Source organism: Carassius gibelio, chromosome B10 (assembly GCF_023724105.1).
Source record: "Carassius gibelio isolate Cgi1373 ecotype wild population from Czech Republic chromosome B10, carGib1.2-hapl.c, whole genome shotgun sequence".
Taxonomy (NCBI): domain Eukaryota; kingdom Metazoa; phylum Chordata; class Actinopteri; order Cypriniformes; family Cyprinidae; genus Carassius; species Carassius gibelio.
Genome location: NC_068405.1, coordinates 22,545,260 through 22,562,983, shown reverse-complemented (window position 1 = coordinate 22,562,983; position 17,724 = coordinate 22,545,260). Strand labels below are relative to the sequence as shown.

General features: G+C 38.1%; 1 protein-coding gene across 4 annotated transcripts in view; it reads right to left on the bottom strand.

Annotated features, from left to right (window-relative positions):
• Positions 1-17,724, bottom strand: part of LOC127965911 (membrane-associated phosphatidylinositol transfer protein 2) — a 71,072-nt gene that overhangs the window by 22,732 nt on the left and 30,616 nt on the right. For all 4 annotated transcript variants that reach the window (XM_052566625.1, XM_052566626.1, XM_052566627.1 and 1 more), the window contains exons 3-8: positions 9,879-10,093; positions 9,381-9,502; positions 7,733-7,966; positions 5,823-6,155; positions 1,152-1,247; positions 966-1,070 (exon numbers count right to left, since the gene is read on the bottom strand). In XM_052566625.1, coding sequence (XP_052422585.1) covers positions 966-1,070; positions 1,152-1,247; positions 5,823-6,155; positions 7,733-7,966; positions 9,381-9,502; positions 9,879-10,093 — 1,105 coding nt within the window. The remainder of the gene's footprint in view (positions 1-965; positions 1,071-1,151; positions 1,248-5,822; positions 6,156-7,732; positions 7,967-9,380; positions 9,503-9,878; positions 10,094-17,724) is intronic.

Sequence of the window (17,724 nt, the reverse complement as noted above, 5' to 3'; positions counted from 1 at the left end):
TCAACCGGAGCTATATGACAAAAGTTCATATTTCTATAGAGACAGGAATAAAAAGGACCTATATATATATAAAACATATTAATAGATAAATTGAATAAAGGCCAAAGATAAGAAACGTTTCATTTTACCCCAAACGAATTATATTTTATCTTGAACCACTAAAGAGACATCAGAGTCAGCGGCAAATGTCAGAAGACATAGCTGATGTGAGGCTGCTCTCGGCGGATACATGATGACGGAGCTCCCGCTGATCATGTGGAGCTCACGTCTCCGAGATCGGCGAAACACATTTTTTTAATAGACGCTGTCATTATAAATAAATCGCATATTTGAGTTTAAAACAACTACATTCTCGCCTGAAATACTTTTAAAACTACATTTCATGACACGATAAAAGTAATATTTATTATCCGAATAAAAATGGCGGTTGAAAATGCTGCGTGAACTCAGCTGGCAGAAGCCCCCCATGACGCGAATTTGCGTCTGTTGTGAAGTTAATTTCACGCGCGAATGATCTCAAAATGGTCAAGCAGCAAACTAGACGCGGTAGACGCGAATTTGACGCTCTATTCGCATTTGGTGTGAACACAGCATTAGACTTTCATTTGAAGAAGGGTTTCATTAAGTGGAAAACTCTCTGTGGCCTGTGAGTCCGGCGAGCAGTGAGATCCGTCTCAAAAACAGCATGGAATTCAGTGTAATTAGTGTTCCATAATCTCACACTGTTTGACACAGACCTAACCTCCGAGTCGATGGGGCTCCTTTACTGCTAATCCTATTAAAGATGTGAAAATCTCTGTATTTGGAGGATGAATGGAAAATAACCTCCTTCCAGCGGACTCAGCTTATGCATTACAAAACCAAAGCATGGGGAAAAAATACTTTGCATCACCAGCCTCGGGGGCCCAAAATACCGCCCTACAACTGGAGAGCGTGTCAGAAGGGTGAAAATAATCCCAGCGTACCCTGGGCTTCCTCTGCATCCACTGTCTCGATTTTATCCATCAGATCATTGGAGCTCCATTTGGTGATGTCCTTGACAAAGATCTCCTCACTGTCAGAGAAGCCCTCTGAGGAACAAGGATTCAGACTTTAGTAAATAACAGATTGCCATGAGCACCATCTAAAACTCAGAATCAGTCCTGCATTACCGTGAGCGTCAAAGAACTCATCATCTGTGCTGTCCTCTGAATCTCTGGCGATGCTCTGCATGCGCCATTCAGAAATGCTGTGACGTGAAGGACTTCCTGCTCAACACATTAGAAAAAAATGCTCAAAGCATGAAAAAAAAAAAAAAAAAAAAATCAAATTTGCATCATGATTCTTTTTTTTCAGTCTTCAGTGTCACATGATTCTTGATCACATGATTTGCTGCTCAAGAAACAATTCTTACTATTATCGATGTTTAAAGTAGTTGCACTTATTATTTTTGTGAAAAAAAACAAACAAAAAAAGTTTTTCAGAAAGTTCAAAAGAACAGGATTTATTTGAAATAATAAATATTATGTAACATGACAAATGTCTTAACTGTCACATTTGACCAACTTAAAGGGTTACTCCATGCCAAAATGAATATTTTGTCATTAATCACTTACACCCATGTCGTTCCAAATCCGTAAAAGCTTAGTTAGTTTTTGAGAACACAGTTTAAGATATTTTGGATGACACCGGGAGGCTTGTGACTGTCCCACTGACTGCCAAGTGAATAACACTGTCAAGGTCCAGAAAAGAATGAAAAGGCTCGTCAGAATAGTCCATCGGCCATCAGTGGTTCAACTAGGGATGTCAACGATTAATCGATGATCGATTAATTGTCGATAAGAGATGCAATCGATTAAGGCTGTCGATGGTCGGTTAACCGATTCAATGTTGGGCTGCGTGCGGCTCATGCGCACTCAACACGTGCGAGCGGCTGTGAGTGACGGTGACGATATATAAAAGCATCATCATTCATTCACAATGTACAAATTAAGCTTTTAATGTGATTTAAACTTTAAAGTACATTAAAATAGAAACAACATAAAAGTTCTTCAACATTAAATGCAATAGAAATGTAGTTACTAATCATTTCATCAGATAACTGTTTTATATCGTGCGCTTTGCAGGGCTGCGGGACACAGTGACAGGACAGGTAGTCTATTCATTCCTACAACTTGTTAATTCATTCCTACGAATTATTAATGTGGCAATCGTCCATGTTTCATTAATTTTGTTCCCTAAATAACCCATGATTTAAGTGAAATAAGGGAACAAATTAATAAATCGAACGAATTCTTAATTCATGAAATCTTTAATTTCCCTTCCCATGTTTACCACAGTAAGAGATGCGAAAACAGTTATTAAAAGCGAAAGATAATAAAATAAACCTGGGAAATTAGAGGGTTAGACTATGAAGATTTAGGAAAAGAAACAATGCCTAAATATACTGAATTTGTGGAAATTCGTGACCAACCGGCAAACCAGAACAAAGCCGCGTAAATGAAGACTATGGGGTCCAAAAGCATGGTCACGATCTAACATTTTCCAGTTAACCTATTATTCCTCTAATAAACAAAGCTTTTATACCACACTTGTCATAATCAGATCTTATCATTTCTAAATAAATAATTGCTGGATTCAAAACAGCGATTAATAGGCGCTGTGACCGACACATTCCTGGAGCATTCACTGCTGTCACTAAACGGTGACGCCGAGCATCGTTCACAAGTTTCTGCATGGACCTGACTAGGGCACAGGTTCTAAGCCCTGGAACAAAATGGGATGCTTTAAGGAAAATTTATAGCCTACTAAGTAATAGGCCCAACACAAAAATAACAATTTGTTTTCATGTTTTTGTTTTTTTTTTTTTTCAAATAGGCTATGCGAAATATATCCGACTTAAATAGGCTAATTAAGATTAACGGATTTAAAACAGAAGTGTGGGCGCTCCATAAGTTCACAAAAAAAAAAAGGATGACAACGCATTCTGTTTGTTTGCTTTATTTTACAAGAGCACAAATCTTCTGTTTTTATTGTGAGTGTGCACAAATGAAAGTAAACACTTTTGCGGAAAATATATATTTTTTCAGCTGTTTCGATCGCCCCGGAGCCTGCTGCACACGTATATTCTAGCGATTCAAACTTACATCGCAGTCTGTTCATTATCAAAATAAAATGTCAACTAAACATTAAAAGGTTACACTGGTCAGTTTAAATAGACCGTAGTATACCGGTCCACTCTGCTGTTATGCCAAGGACGTTTTTGCTCAGAGGATCATCTTTTCCGTCTATATGCGAATGCGTGTTAAGTACAAGCCTAGTTTACATTATAAATAATAGTTTAACATTCAAATACATTGCGAATATGGAAAAATTTCGATTTGAGCCGAATGAGACATGAGCAATAACCTCCAAATAAATCTAGCCAAAGCCGCGCTCGCTCATCCTCGTCTGCACGCATGCACTGTCACGATCTAATGCGCTGTATGCCGGATTTTTAAAAATCTGACATTTTCTAGGACAGAATCCAGCAGGATCAAATTAATGTGAGCAACTGTGTTTTGGTGCAGCAGCGCCGATGTAGTTCACTTAATGTGCAGCGCAGTCACACGCGCTCCACATTTCGGATAATTTTATACAATAATGTCAGTTGAAAACATTGCAATTGTGCTTTAAAATACAACAACGAGCACCACAAAACCATTTAAAGAGGCGCGTTCAGCGTTCTCCGTGCGGGATTGGAAACTGTCAACAAAGTAAAATGACCTCAAAAGTATGGCGCGCTCTCTTCATTTTATCAAATGATCATAATCGCATCTATTCATTTTATAATCCTGCTACTAGCATTTTATTCAGACTAAAACCTCTTTAATTCAAGTGAGAAAGCGTTTTGTGTGTGTGTGTGTGGCTTTTGCACATCCTGTCATACCGCTGACTGCGTGCCTGCAATAGACGCATTTTGCAGTATTATGGTTAACGATTAATCGATTAATTGATCGTTAATTTAAACGACGATCGATCATGGAAATAATCGAAATTTGACATCCCTAGGTTCAACCATAATGTTGTGAAGTGACGAGAATACTGTTTGTGTCTGAATAAAACAAAAATAACAACTTTATTAAACGATTTGTCTCTGTGTCTCTCCACATCAGCGTAGATCCATTTTGGAGAATATGACATGGACAAAGGCAACGTATGATCTTCTGTATCAGGCAGATACACTGTTTTCATTCAAATCAAAGTGTAAATATACATAGATAACGTATCTTTGTGACGTGGCTGACACAGAAGAGCGGACACTGCCTGTGTCCAGCGGATATTCTCAAAAATGACCCTACACTGATGTGGAATAAAGTCGTTATTTTTGTTTTATTCACATACAAGAAGTATTCTCGTCCCTTCATAATGTTATAGTTGAACCACTGATGGCAGATGGACTATTCCGATGGTGTCTTTCATACTTTACTGGACCTTGACAGTTAATTGGTAGTCTATGGGACAGTCACAAACCTCCTGGTTTTCATAATTTCTTGTATATATGTGTGTGTGTGTGTGTGTGTGGATGTGTGTTAGGGTTGGGTAAAAAAAATAGATTTTTCGATTAATCGTTTTTTTAAATGTGGTCGATTCAAAATCGATTCTCAAAGGCCATGAATCGATTTTTTTCCATATTTATTTACGCAGACATTGAACGTAAGATTAGCGTTAATCTAATTACAAATCTTCTCCACTAGATGTCACCCTCTTATGTGCCTTGTGCGATGTTACCAACGAACTTGTCATTCATTCATTCAGTGATTAAAACAGTGGTTCTCAACCAGCGGCCCGTCACGAATTCAAATGCGGCCCACCATATGCTGAACACACACACACAAAACTTTTGCAACTCACTTGAAGTTAAAGCAAATGGAAACACCATATACTACGCAGCAATCATCCTTAATTGAAGAAATGTGGCAAAACATCTTTGGAGAGAACCTCATATTATTAAATTCGAAAGTGCTTTCCATATTTGGATCAACATAGGCTACATATGTGAACGCACATTTTCTGCAATGTGCATCAGGTCATGCTCTCGTTCACGTCTTACAGACTGCATCTTAAAGCCTCTTATACTTTCTGCTTCCACGTGTTCAGGCAGTGTGAAGAAGCCCATTGCCAATCGAACCAATCGGGCCGGGCTTGTGCGGTAAATGAGCGGTCATGTGATGTGTTTCGATTAGCGCGAGAAAGATGCGAAAATTTATGCTGAGTAATTGAAACGGAGGCTTGCTTCTAACGATTACGTTTTGGAAGCACCAGCAACTAAAGCAAAGTCTGAGGTTTGGAAAAGTTTTGACCTTGTTTATAATGAGAATAATAAGTGAATAATGACGCACCATCAGTGAGCGCAGGAATGCGCTGAAGCCATCTACAGTGGATTCAATCATTTTCCTCCACAAAAACACTTAGGCCTTACCTAATCTTGGTGAGTAAATGTTTTTCAAATAAGAAATAAATATTATTTGAGTCTTAAATGCATAATGTAGACAGAGTAGGCTATATAAGCTGATGTTAGCATTATTATATTATTATGTCAGCTGCTATGGCGAAGCAAATCCGGCAGAGCCTTTATCTTAATTCATTTCGTTATTGCCAAATACCCATCTTAATTTAGAATTTATCTTAATTAAATTTTTTAAGAAAGACTTTTTATTGGTGCGTTGAAATCGAATCGATTTGAGAGCTTGTGAATCGAAATCGAATCGATCTGGAACATCTGAATCGATAACCAGCCCTAATGTGTGGATGTATGTCTACTGATCACTGTTCGTTTTTGAAGTATGCCACTGTGTACGTACCCCCTCTCTTTGAGGAACGCGAGGACCTGGAAGAGGTGGACCACTGCTTGGTCAGCTCTCCTCGCGCCTGCAGTGTGTCCCCCTTGGTCCTCGTCGTGCCCTCGGCTTGGATGGAGCTGATGGCCTCCTTGGCTTCGTGCTCTTTCTCGGGGCTGGTGACTGCGCCGTTGTTCTCGCCGCCCTCCTCGTTGCAGCTGTACTGTGCCATCTTCTGTGCCAGAGCCAGCTGCGTCTCCAGCTCCAGCTGCCGGATATCCTCCATGGTCAGACCGTACCACTCGTCCTGCCAACACCAGGCCTGCCGATGAGCGCGCACCATCACCTTCCTCAGCCCTGATGGGAAGATATCATGAGATTAATGCTCACAATAACACAAAGTCACAAAATTGTTTCGACAGTCACTACATGCAAACTAGTTTAGGGGCGAAAACAGTAGATTTTTACATCTTCTAAAAGATAATGCGATTAGTGTTTGCCCATGCAAAAGTCAGCACTCCTATGCTTCATTTTTGCAAAGGTGTTCATAATTATTTTTTAATGCATTTATATGTGGTTGCTAGGGTTGCAAAAGGGTGTAAAATTTCTAAAAATCTCTGGCATATTCCAAAGAATTCCAAAGAAAAAAGAAGAATGTTTTGCAAACCTAGGCTACCTGTTCTGCATGGTTGCTATGTTTACAAGTAGAAAAAAAAAGAGCCTCTGACAACTGATGGTGATAAAAAAGATTTACATAATTAGTAGCATTTATATGAGCAACATGTTACTTTTAAAATAAACTTTTCTCAATACTGCTGTCAACCAAAGAGACTGTTTGTGTGCTACAAGCAAATAAAATGCAATTTACTTTTGCCAATGAAAATCTATTGATATTCTATTATAGTTTTTGTAAATTTTTTAAAAAATTAAATGAGATTTAATTTGATATTTTGTTTACTTTTTTCACCCATTTTCATTGCTTAATTTTTCGCCATTTTATGTGTGTTTTGTCATTTTTATTAGTTTCTCTTTTCAATATATTCTTTTATAATTTTAATTTTGAGTTATTTTAGTACTTCAGCTAAACGAAAATGTGAAATGTGAAATGCTTAGCTGAAATTAAATAATTTTTGACATTTGATTTCAGTTAATGCTTTTTTGAATGGTTTTTGTATTGTTTTTAGTTTTAGTTACTATAATCACCCTGCTTCACACTGATGAGTCTGTCTGGGAGTTCGCTCAACATCTAGGCTTGATGTGTGGTTTGGCTTATTTCCTTGTGTGATTTCCTCCACTGATTAAGATGTGTCAAAGACGCAGTTAACCAGTCTTTCAGATAATTGAACTTGGTAATGAAGAGACGTGCAAACAAAATTGTTTTCACAGTGGCCAGGAAACAACGAGAGGAAAAATTGATGAAAATAAAAGGAAATCAGCCAAAGATGGGAAAGAGTTTTGTAAATGGGGAACGGCAACAGTCCACTAGCAAATGATCAGAGAAAAGAGCCAATAAACAAGCCGATATCAAAGTAATGAAAAAGATTAAGCAGCACTTGAATGGCACATGGAAAGGAAATTAATTTTGCCCTGATGTAGTCTGGAGGAGGCGGTTCTCTGAGCGCTGATTTTCACTGCATCAATCTCATTTTCATTAAGTGCAGGTTAATGATTAAGGGCTTTTTTCCTGACAGAACGCTTGACACCTGCTGCCCACCCACGCACAACGATAACAGGACGTTACCAAGCATCATTTCACAGATCAGCTGACGCTTATAGAATTATTGGAGAGACAAACGTCCTCTCAGAGCTAATAACACTAGTGGACCACTGATAATAGCACTGGTGCAAAGTTAACAATAAATTCACTGGATTATCGAAAATATGCATTGTTATTTCATTTAAAACATTTAGTCTGAACATTTCCCAACACTTACCCACATCGTGAATGAAGCGTTCAATCTTGGACTGCATGCCCCAGTATCGAAACTCCACTTTACACAACTTGTAAGCGCACATGATGGGCATTTTGCCTGGGTTGTTGCTGATTTCTGCTATCCAGTCGTCAGACAGGGGGCCCCGCTGGGTTTTATATGACTTGTAGAGTTTGGGGTCTTCCTCAGCCAGGTACTCATGAGGGGCGATGAATTCATTCACAATATCGATGGGATCTGTGAAAGAATACTGTTAGGGATTCTGTTTTTTTTGGGCGCGGAGAACAAGGAACGAATGGTGAAATGGTTCATATTAAGTCTTTTATTGCAAACCAAATCAGTTCATCACGAAGATTTTATAGGACCTTCTGAAAGGTAATAACATGGACATTGAGGCTGTAAAACCTGGTTTATCTGTTTGTCTTATGCATCATAAAGCTTTTTTTTTCATGCAGCTTTGGCATAAGAAATCAAGTTGTTCCATTAAAAAAAGAAAAAAAGATCACTACTTCTATGTCCATAAATGGAATAAAAATTGACATGAAAATAGCATTGTTTGTATGTAGTGTGTATCGATTTCTTTTTACTCTTCTTTGTTTGCTAACTTGTCTTTTGTGAAAGGCCAAGCCTTAAAGGAACAGTTCATCCAAAAATACAAATCTCCTGAGAACTCACTCAAAAGCCATCCAAGATGTAGTTTGTTTCTTCATGGAAACACATTTGGAGAAATTTAGCATTATGTCACTTGTTCATGAATGGATTCTCTGCAGTGAATGGGTGCCGTCAGAATGAGTCCAAAAAGCTGAGTAAAAAACCCCTTGAAGGTTTTATTCTTTAAAATTTTCTTTACAAGATGATTATTTGTGGATTAATATGATGATTTTATCAGCAGTTTAGAATCTTATTCTGACGGCACCCATTCACTGCAGTGGATCCATTACATCTAGTGAACAACTGATGTAATGCTCAATTTCTCAAAACCTGTTGGAAGAAAAAAAACTCCTTCACAGCTTGAATGACCTGAGGGTGAGAACATTTTCAGCTATTTTTCATTATTGGACGAACTATTAATTCAGAGCTGTAATCTTTACAGTTTTGACAACCTAACTGTGTAGGTCTTAAATTATTCACAGTTGCAAGGTACAGATTGGATTCTGATCTTTGCTTGTTTCCTGTTTGCAGACTGCCATGTCATCAGACAGCCTCTGGGTGTCTCCACAGCACACTCATGAAGGTAGATGTTGTCAGTCAGGAATGGAGTTATGTAACAGCATTCACAGGGCGCTTCCCCCTGCAGTGCCTGCGTCTGTCTGCGTTCAGCTCAGAAAGCCTCCAGTACCTGTCCCAGAGTGCAACGGGGCGCTCGTGCCGCGGCACGCTTCCCAACAGCAGCATGGTACTATGTCAATGAAGCGGCACGCTGTCTGCATCTTAAACACTGAGCCATGACTCGAGAGCTCTTCCTGCTGGAATGCTTGAGATTAGTCTCACAAGCCAGCAGGGCTCACGTGTTAAAAAGCATGCTAAGGACAAGACCTCTTGGAAATACAACTGCTCAAGATGCTCAGCTGTGCTTTTGCGGTTCAAAAACTGGCAAAAGCATCAAATACATGCATTAAGCAGAGTAAAAATAAAGAAGGTGCAACAGTACCTATATCCCTTTGCCTCCTTTCGGCCGAGGACATGTTGAAGACTTCATTCTGGGAACCCGTGTCTGGCTTGTAGTACGTCTCAATATCGATGGAGAACTTTTCGACGAAAGGACACGTGTAGCTGCAGGACACACGAGGAGAAATTAACTCTGATGTAATTTCATCATATCAGTGTCATGCATTAACACAACAGCTCTGCAGTGAGGTTCATCTGAGTTTATCCCTTCTTCATACCTAGCATGACCTCTTTATTAAGTAACAGATATATGCTCATTGCATTGGGAGTTGAGCTGAACTCAACATGCTTTGATGCAAGACTCCATATAAAACCAAAAAGATGCTTTGAGAAAGTAAAGACGGGTCTATTTTGATTCCATGTTAACTTCCAGATCAAAACAGCAAGACCTGACTTGAATGTTAAAAGCTGATGTGGGTTTTACCGGAGTACTGTTGAAAGAGAGCCAGAGGGTTTTATTATTAGGAGATAGCACACTCACCGTGTGCGGGTGTATGGGTAGGCGTTCCAGGATTCCTCTTCCACACGAAGAGCAGCTTTTGGCAAGATGGAGCGGAACCAGCTAGGGATGTGTTGGCCGATGTGGTAAACCTTATGGGTGTACTGACCAGAGCCACCTGGGCCGTCTGTGTAGGGTCGGTTCTCCAGGATCTCCACCCCGCTGCCCTCGCCTTCGCTCTCTTCACGACTCTTTTTCTGCAGGGAGGGTAAGGTCTGGGATAAGGGTTCACAGACTTCCAAATTGACCATTATCATAATGAAGTCAAGTCACTTTTTTTGTATAAATCTCTTTATACAATGCAAGTACTTTCCAAGCAGCTTCAATTAATACAAAGGAAAATAACAGTTAACGTTGTAGAATTAATTCACCAATTATGAAACCAATTAAATTTCACCCATAAAAGCACCTCTGCAAATGATAATATTTGAGTAACAGTTTCTCCCGCTTGCACTGTGATCTGTGATCCCTCGCTTCTAAATTAATACCCACAATATTTATTTTAAAATCTTTTATATAGCCCTCCATGGCAAATTTAAGTCCCACCTGAAAGGTGGTCCTTCTATGACACAGGGATGAGGTTTTCACACTGACAGCTGTCATTGTAAGACAGTCAGCAGCTCCGTTTGTTTGTCCGGGGTCTCAACAGTAATTAAGGGGGCGGGGCGTACCAATAGGTCAATTGTGTTTATATTCAGCTCGAGTCAGTTCAATGTTGATTTAATTCAGATGAATGAGTGTCAATGCTGCAAAGTTGGTGTCATTATCAAAATTGTTGTTTCAATTGAGTTCAATAACTGTCAACATTGCAAAGTTAATCAATTATGAAACGAGTTTATCTCAGCAATAAGTCGCTGTACAGAAGACAATAGAGTTTTTATTTAACTTAAGTGTGTTCAATATTAATTCAATTCAGATAAATGAGTGTCGATGTCACAGTCATTTAAACGTGTCATTTCAATTCAATAACAATGTTGTAAAATCTATCAATTCTGAACAAATTCAATTCAGCTATAAACAGCTCTACAGAAGAGAACAGTATAATTATTCCATTCATGTGCATTCAATGTTGATTCAATTCAGCTGAATAACAGTCGATATTGCAAAGTTACATTCTAGGGCTGTCACTTTTGTGAAAAAATCATTTTCGATTTTTAAGACATAAGTGTTCATTGAATCGATTGTAAAATAGATTTTCCATGTCTAAAAAAAAAAGACGTTTCCTTTTTCAACGTCAAATAACGGACGAACGTAAAGAGAGCGCTGGAAACGCACAAGTCAGCAATAATTTTTATTTATTGGCATGAAGTTTCTTGCAGAATAACAAACAGCAACATGAGTGCAACATTCTCGAAAAAATATATATGCAGAGGGGACGGCTGCCATAACAAAAGAAAAACATCACTGCAGGCTTTAACCCGGCTGCATTTATGATTTAGGCAATTCAAAAATCTCCAAGATTATTTTAAATAATGATTCAATCCATTTCAAATGATGTCCCAGGGACACTCAGGTACAGCTGCGCAAGGTGGGGCTATTACTGCCAATTTTCCACCCCGGTCGCTGTCAGCTTGCAATGGTCCTTTTCATAACTCAGAATCTCCTAGATGCGCGTAAACACATCTTTACATTGACTTAACATTGAAATCATCCGCGCCAGACGCTCTATTCGCATTTGGTGTGAAAGCAGAGACGTCACTGGGTCTTATAGTCACGTAAAATTGCTTGTATTTTCTGTCTAGCTTTCGCAACGCATACTGCACTTTCGGAATTCTTTATTTTCTTTTTCTGCTTCTTTTTAAGTTTTGTTACAGCTATATTTTTTAATTGTTTAATTATTTTAAAATGAATAGTGTACATATTTGGTTAAAATCGATTCCCTATTTTCATTTTCGAAAAATTTTTGGTTGGTCCGATCGATTGCGAAATCGATTTTTCGAACTAAAAGTGACAGCCCTATTACATTCTAAAATGTGTAATGTAATTACATTACATTCATTATCCAGCTCAATCAAGTTCCAGTTCTGTTCTCATCCAATAGTGTCAGTGCAGTTTCATTTATAGTATTACGCTGGAAGCTTAAAACCTCCTTAGGAAGCTCAATGTTAATAGAAGGTGTCTATCCCAAAACAGAATTGACTCCAACCCAACAGAAGTCAACTACACGCCCTGCGCTATTGGTGCTGGCCAATCAAGGAACGCCACACCTACAGCTTTGACAGTAAGACAAGCCAAGACTCAGTGTGATCGCCAGCAGACGGACCTGCAAAATAGGGTAGTCTTGGCACAGCTCCTGAGCTGTGAATTCTGGGAGAAGGCCCACTGTGCCAGTCAGGGTGGCACATGCCATCATATCTGCCTCACTGAATGTGGTCATATGAAGATAATTGGAAGCATCCGGTGGCTAAATGCATACCAACTTATGAATCATTCAGGGACAAATTTGGCCCACTTAGTTCCACAATGGCTTGCCACTATGGAGAAGAAGTTTGTCCTGGGCCCCGACTGTGAAGCTAAAATTCAGAACACATTGCAAAACATCCGTTTTCATTTTGTACAGCATTTTTTACATTTCTATTTGAACTAATTGACATTGATATAGGTGTAATTATGTAATTGTTATGCGTCCTCTATGTTTAAATATAAGATGGATGATGACAGGCCAGTGAAGCTGGCACACTTGCAGAGCAGATGGCCACACAGATCCCATCAGCAGTGACTCTGCATTAGCAAGATGATAGTGGGGTGATTAAAAGCTGACAACGATTGCTTAAGACCTTCATTAAGGTGAGGTTTGTTAAAGAGATGCAGAAGAAAATTATAGCGTATTCATGAGATGAGATGACCGCATGGGCACTGAATGAAACAACGACTAAAGATGGAAAATGTGTCGTTGATATTACTGCAGAAGCTGATAGTATTTCTTTATATCCTAACTGGCAGATATTCACTGATGTTATATATATATATATATATATATATATATATATATATATATATATATATATATATATATATATATATATATATATATATATATATATATATATACACACTTTTTTTCTTAATTGTTTTTATAGAATAAAGCATATGTCCATTTTTATTTATATTACAATTATGTATTTAACACATTTGTCTGGGAATATGGATGAACGATAGAATAATTGATAGAACGATAGATAGAATGAAAGATAGAACGATAGAACAAACAAATGAACGAACGATGCATAGAAACACAACAATAAAACAATAGATAACTTCCCAGAATGCATTAGCTGTGTAACTAAGTCTGTTTATTACAATTTAGTGAAAATTCCTCTTCCACTCATTACAATTCCAATTCAACTTCCTGTGTGTCATGGCAAATTCAAATCAAATTCACACTCACGAATTGAAGGGATGCTAATTCATCAATTCTGAATTTTACAGGTGTGAGAATGGCATGCCCCCGAGATGCCTCAGAAATGATCACTCTTAACCTCTTAGTTTCAGGGTTTTCTTCATCCTAAATCACCGGATACGTGGAGAGTAATACATTTCCATTTTAAAAGCACAGACCCGTGCCGGCCTGCGTCTCTCTCAATGTCAGCCTACTGTCAAACTCACAGACTGCACTGTCAGGAGTGACGTCAGACCGACACGTTCAACAGAAAGACGTGTGAAGCAGCAGCCCGTTGGAGGCGATCCGCAGGTCTGGAGCTCACATGTGCTGAGCAGGAAGAAAAGGGCCGTTCTCTTGTTAGAGAGGTGAGCTGTCAGCAGCTGGAGGTGGCAGGCGGGACAGACAGACAAATGGCAGACGGGAGAGGGAACGGGCGGCAGAAGCACTGGGCTGTGGTATCTGTTTTTGCTCATTCTCCCAGCGTGGAGTCGCCAGCACTTCATTATGGCGTTGACAGATGACAACAGGCCCCGGACCCGCTACAATCAATCCCTCACACACACACACACACACACACATGCACACACCTCAGAGAAGTGTGGTCTTGATAACATATGGCTGTGCAGCAGAACCATACTGCAATGTTTTCCCTACGATATTGCATTGATACCGTAGAGTGGTGCTTTTCGACAAGTTTTGCTTCAGGTACAATATTTTTACATCAAATATTTAATGGCAAGCCATTTAACACCAAAACTTTTAACAAAACTGTATAAGAAAAAAAAATGCCATGAAATTTATTAACAGGACTGCACGCTCTAGGGGGGAAATATAACTGCAATATTTTGAGCAGTTTTTTTAATTTAATCAGTTGGTTTTAGTTTTTTGCTTAATCAGCTGAACTATGCTATTCATGCTAAAAACAGGACAACATATTAATCATGCTAACAAAATGCTAACAAAAATACTTTCAGTGTGGCACTTATAATGAAGCTCTTTGGAATACAAATGTGTCAGTGATTGCCTTGGTAATGCAGGTTCTGTTTTTGGGACTCCTTTTTCTATCTGATATTTACTTCTGTCAATAACAAAAACAAGACAACTCTTGAAGTCAAAAATAAAATAAACAGAAGGTGACGACGGGTATAATATCAATAAGTACAAATGCTTCCTCCATAGACCAAACGGTCTCAGACATTTTTTTAATTTTATATGGATTGTAGCGTAGCTGCTTAATCAAATTGCACGCTTCCACGTAGCCAGGCAAGAGTGGCGACGTCAAGCACACACACTCTAACCGCACGGATTAGAATGGTTGTCTCACCATGCCGAGAACAGTTTGTAATCATGCCTTGCTGTACCAGGCTCACATGGAAATACAAAATAACCATACCTGACAGTCCTTAGAACCGTTCGGGTCAATAGTAGAAAAAGCACCTATATTCAAATGTGAATGGGATGTCAGGTGTACAATTTTTTTTTTTATTAGAATCTCAAAATAGAAAATTGAATGCCAACTGACCGAATGAATATTTTAATATTCTGATCCAGCCCTACATGGCAGTCTTGCTTAAAACATGCTAACAAAATATGAATCATGTTAAAATGTTAAAGAGCCACACAGATGGGAAATAAAAAATGACCTGTATTACAGTGTATGATGTAGCTGTCCATCAGTGTAAACAATGTGCAAAGTAATTAAACCAAAAAGTACACTATTTTTAAAGTTATTGGCTTCTAAAGTAAGGAGTCGACTCTGAATCGCTGAAACGAGTCGTTATAGATTTCAAATCTTTTGCCCATCTCTATGTACGTCACTAGGAGCACTTTGCATAATAATCTCCGCCTACCGTCTTGAGAGAAACGGAACTCTGACCTGCCCCACCCCCCCCCCACACACACACACAGACGCTCTGTTTGGTGTGAGAGCATCATGTCGAGGAGACCGTTTGTTTTATTTTCACTGCCAAAGAATGAAGATCAGAAGAACCAATGGCTAAAATTCATCAGTCTTATCAGTATGTGTGCTGTCTGCAGCCTTTGTTTGTGCTGATCGTCATGTACAAACACGTTCTACTTTAAAACTAAACAAGTGCTGCTGAAAACAGATATTCTGTGATAAAGTAATCCATATGAAAACAACGCAACGTCTGTTTTTCATGTCTCCCTTCGTTATATCTAATGTGACAACGCCCCCGCGTTGAACGCGCTATTCAGATTCAAACTGAAGCGCGGCTTGAATACACCCACACAGAAGAAAAAGCAGCGAGACTGTTCAAGTTTTTTATTTTACTGTTTGCTTCGCAGTGAGAGGAATAAGACATAATTCACCCCAAACAGATGCTAACGCATAGTTTACCGTGGAGGTGTGTGCAGAACAACCAATCAAACCTGACTATGTTAGCTGACCAATCAGAACACAGTATGCTACCAAAAGGTGGGGTTTAAGGAAACTGAATCTTTTGAACAGCTTCGCGCGAACCGTTTGGGGATCTCTGAGAATTGAGGTAATTTTAAAATGATATTTTGACAAAATGACAATGTTTTTTAACCTTGGATGGATTTAAACCTAATGTACAGGACTTATAAACAGTGATAGGAAGCTTAGAATTTTCATCTTACTGGCTCTTTAACCATGCTTAAAACATGCTAGCAACATAAATAGTTAACAATGTGCTAAATAATGTTAACAAAATGCTATCAACATCTGTCTAATATATCTAATCTTCAAATTTAAAGCTTATACAAATGTTTGCCACATGTTGCACTTACAAATGCATGATTAAAACCCAGATTATATGCAGAGATGAGTTTATTAACTGAACTAAGCCATATAGCGATTTTGTTTCTCTTGATTAAGTGTGCAGCCCTATTTATGTTATTGTAAACTGCTCAGGTTAAAAAAGCACAGCTGCATTTAGCATTGTTGTTTCCTCTACCCCCAAACTTATCAGTATAGACCTGTTTCTGGGTCACAACTCACTAGCTAAAGAACCCGTTTTTCAGTGCAATGTGCAAGACGATGCAAAAGATAACTTATGATGTAAAAGATATCATGCTTAAAGTAGGGTCAGGTGATACAGCAAAAATATATCACTATTTGTTTTATATATATATATATATGATTCACGATTTTAATCACAATTCTTTGTCATGTTGGTTTTACTATTTTGCAATTTGTCTGAGGAGTACATTCAAGCTAATTTCCCTATAAAAAAAAAAATCCTTTCAAAGTGACAAAAAAAAAAAAAAAAATGGCGGACATGTAGGCCAAAATGTAAAAAAAAATTATTATAAAAATCTTATTATTGAAATTTTTATTATCTTATTATTAACATCTTATTATTTTATCTTTGTTATTAAAAAAGCAGAACAAAGATACGCATTACAAATACACATAATATACAAATAAAATAAACTGCTTTATTTTCAGGTACAGTAGGTGTATAACACATTCAAGAATAGGGAAAAAAAAAACTATACAGATTGATTCCTATAAAAGCAACTGTATTAAAGTTTCTCAGTCAAGAGTAGTGAATAATTTTTTTCTCTTTGTGTTTTCTTGTTTTTATTATCACCCCAAAATGTATAATTGTCATCTGTCTGTCGGTTCTGTAAGAGTGCTATATTTTTATACCATAATTTACTCGTTCTCAAGTTGTTTTAAACCTGAATGACTTTCTTTCTTCAGCTGAACATAAATGTTATGTTGAAGAAAGTGGGTAACCAAGCAGTGTCTGGTCCCCAGTGACTTGCACAGTATTTTTTCCTACTATCAAATGTGGACCAGTAACTGTTTGTTACCCACATTCTTCAAAATATCTTCCTTTATATTTTGAAATCAATACAGGTTTGAGACAACATGTGAGTAAATAATGACAGAAATAAAATTTTGGGGTGAACTATCCCTGTAATGACAGTCGACAGCATATTTAGCACTGTGCCTTTTAGAGCTGCACGCATGCACGCAACCATTTTTCACTCAACGGTTAACTTTAATTTTAGACATAACCAGCTGAGTCTCTATGTAGACCTTGTGTGTTTTGAGAGTGCAAAAGATAACTTAGTTCAGTAATCAAGCACTGTTTGACAGTCTTTTTAGTGTGCGCGGTTCTTACATGCTGAGAAAACGTGCATATTAAAAAGCTTTAAAGCACATGCAAATAATTAACTTTTGTGATCACAAATAAGTGCAGTGTCCCATGAGAGTAACTCTACCACTAGGTTAACACTGATGTAAATGTATGTCGCATTGTACAGTATATGTATATGAATGCTGATACAATATTTATTCAAAAGCAGATCATGGAGACTTTTTATTATCCACAATCAAAAATCATGATATTGCACATCCCTAGCTTAAACTGATAAATACACAAAAATATCAGAATGACCACTTGAATGCAAACAACTGGGAGAAAACCAGATGTGCATTAGTATATTAGC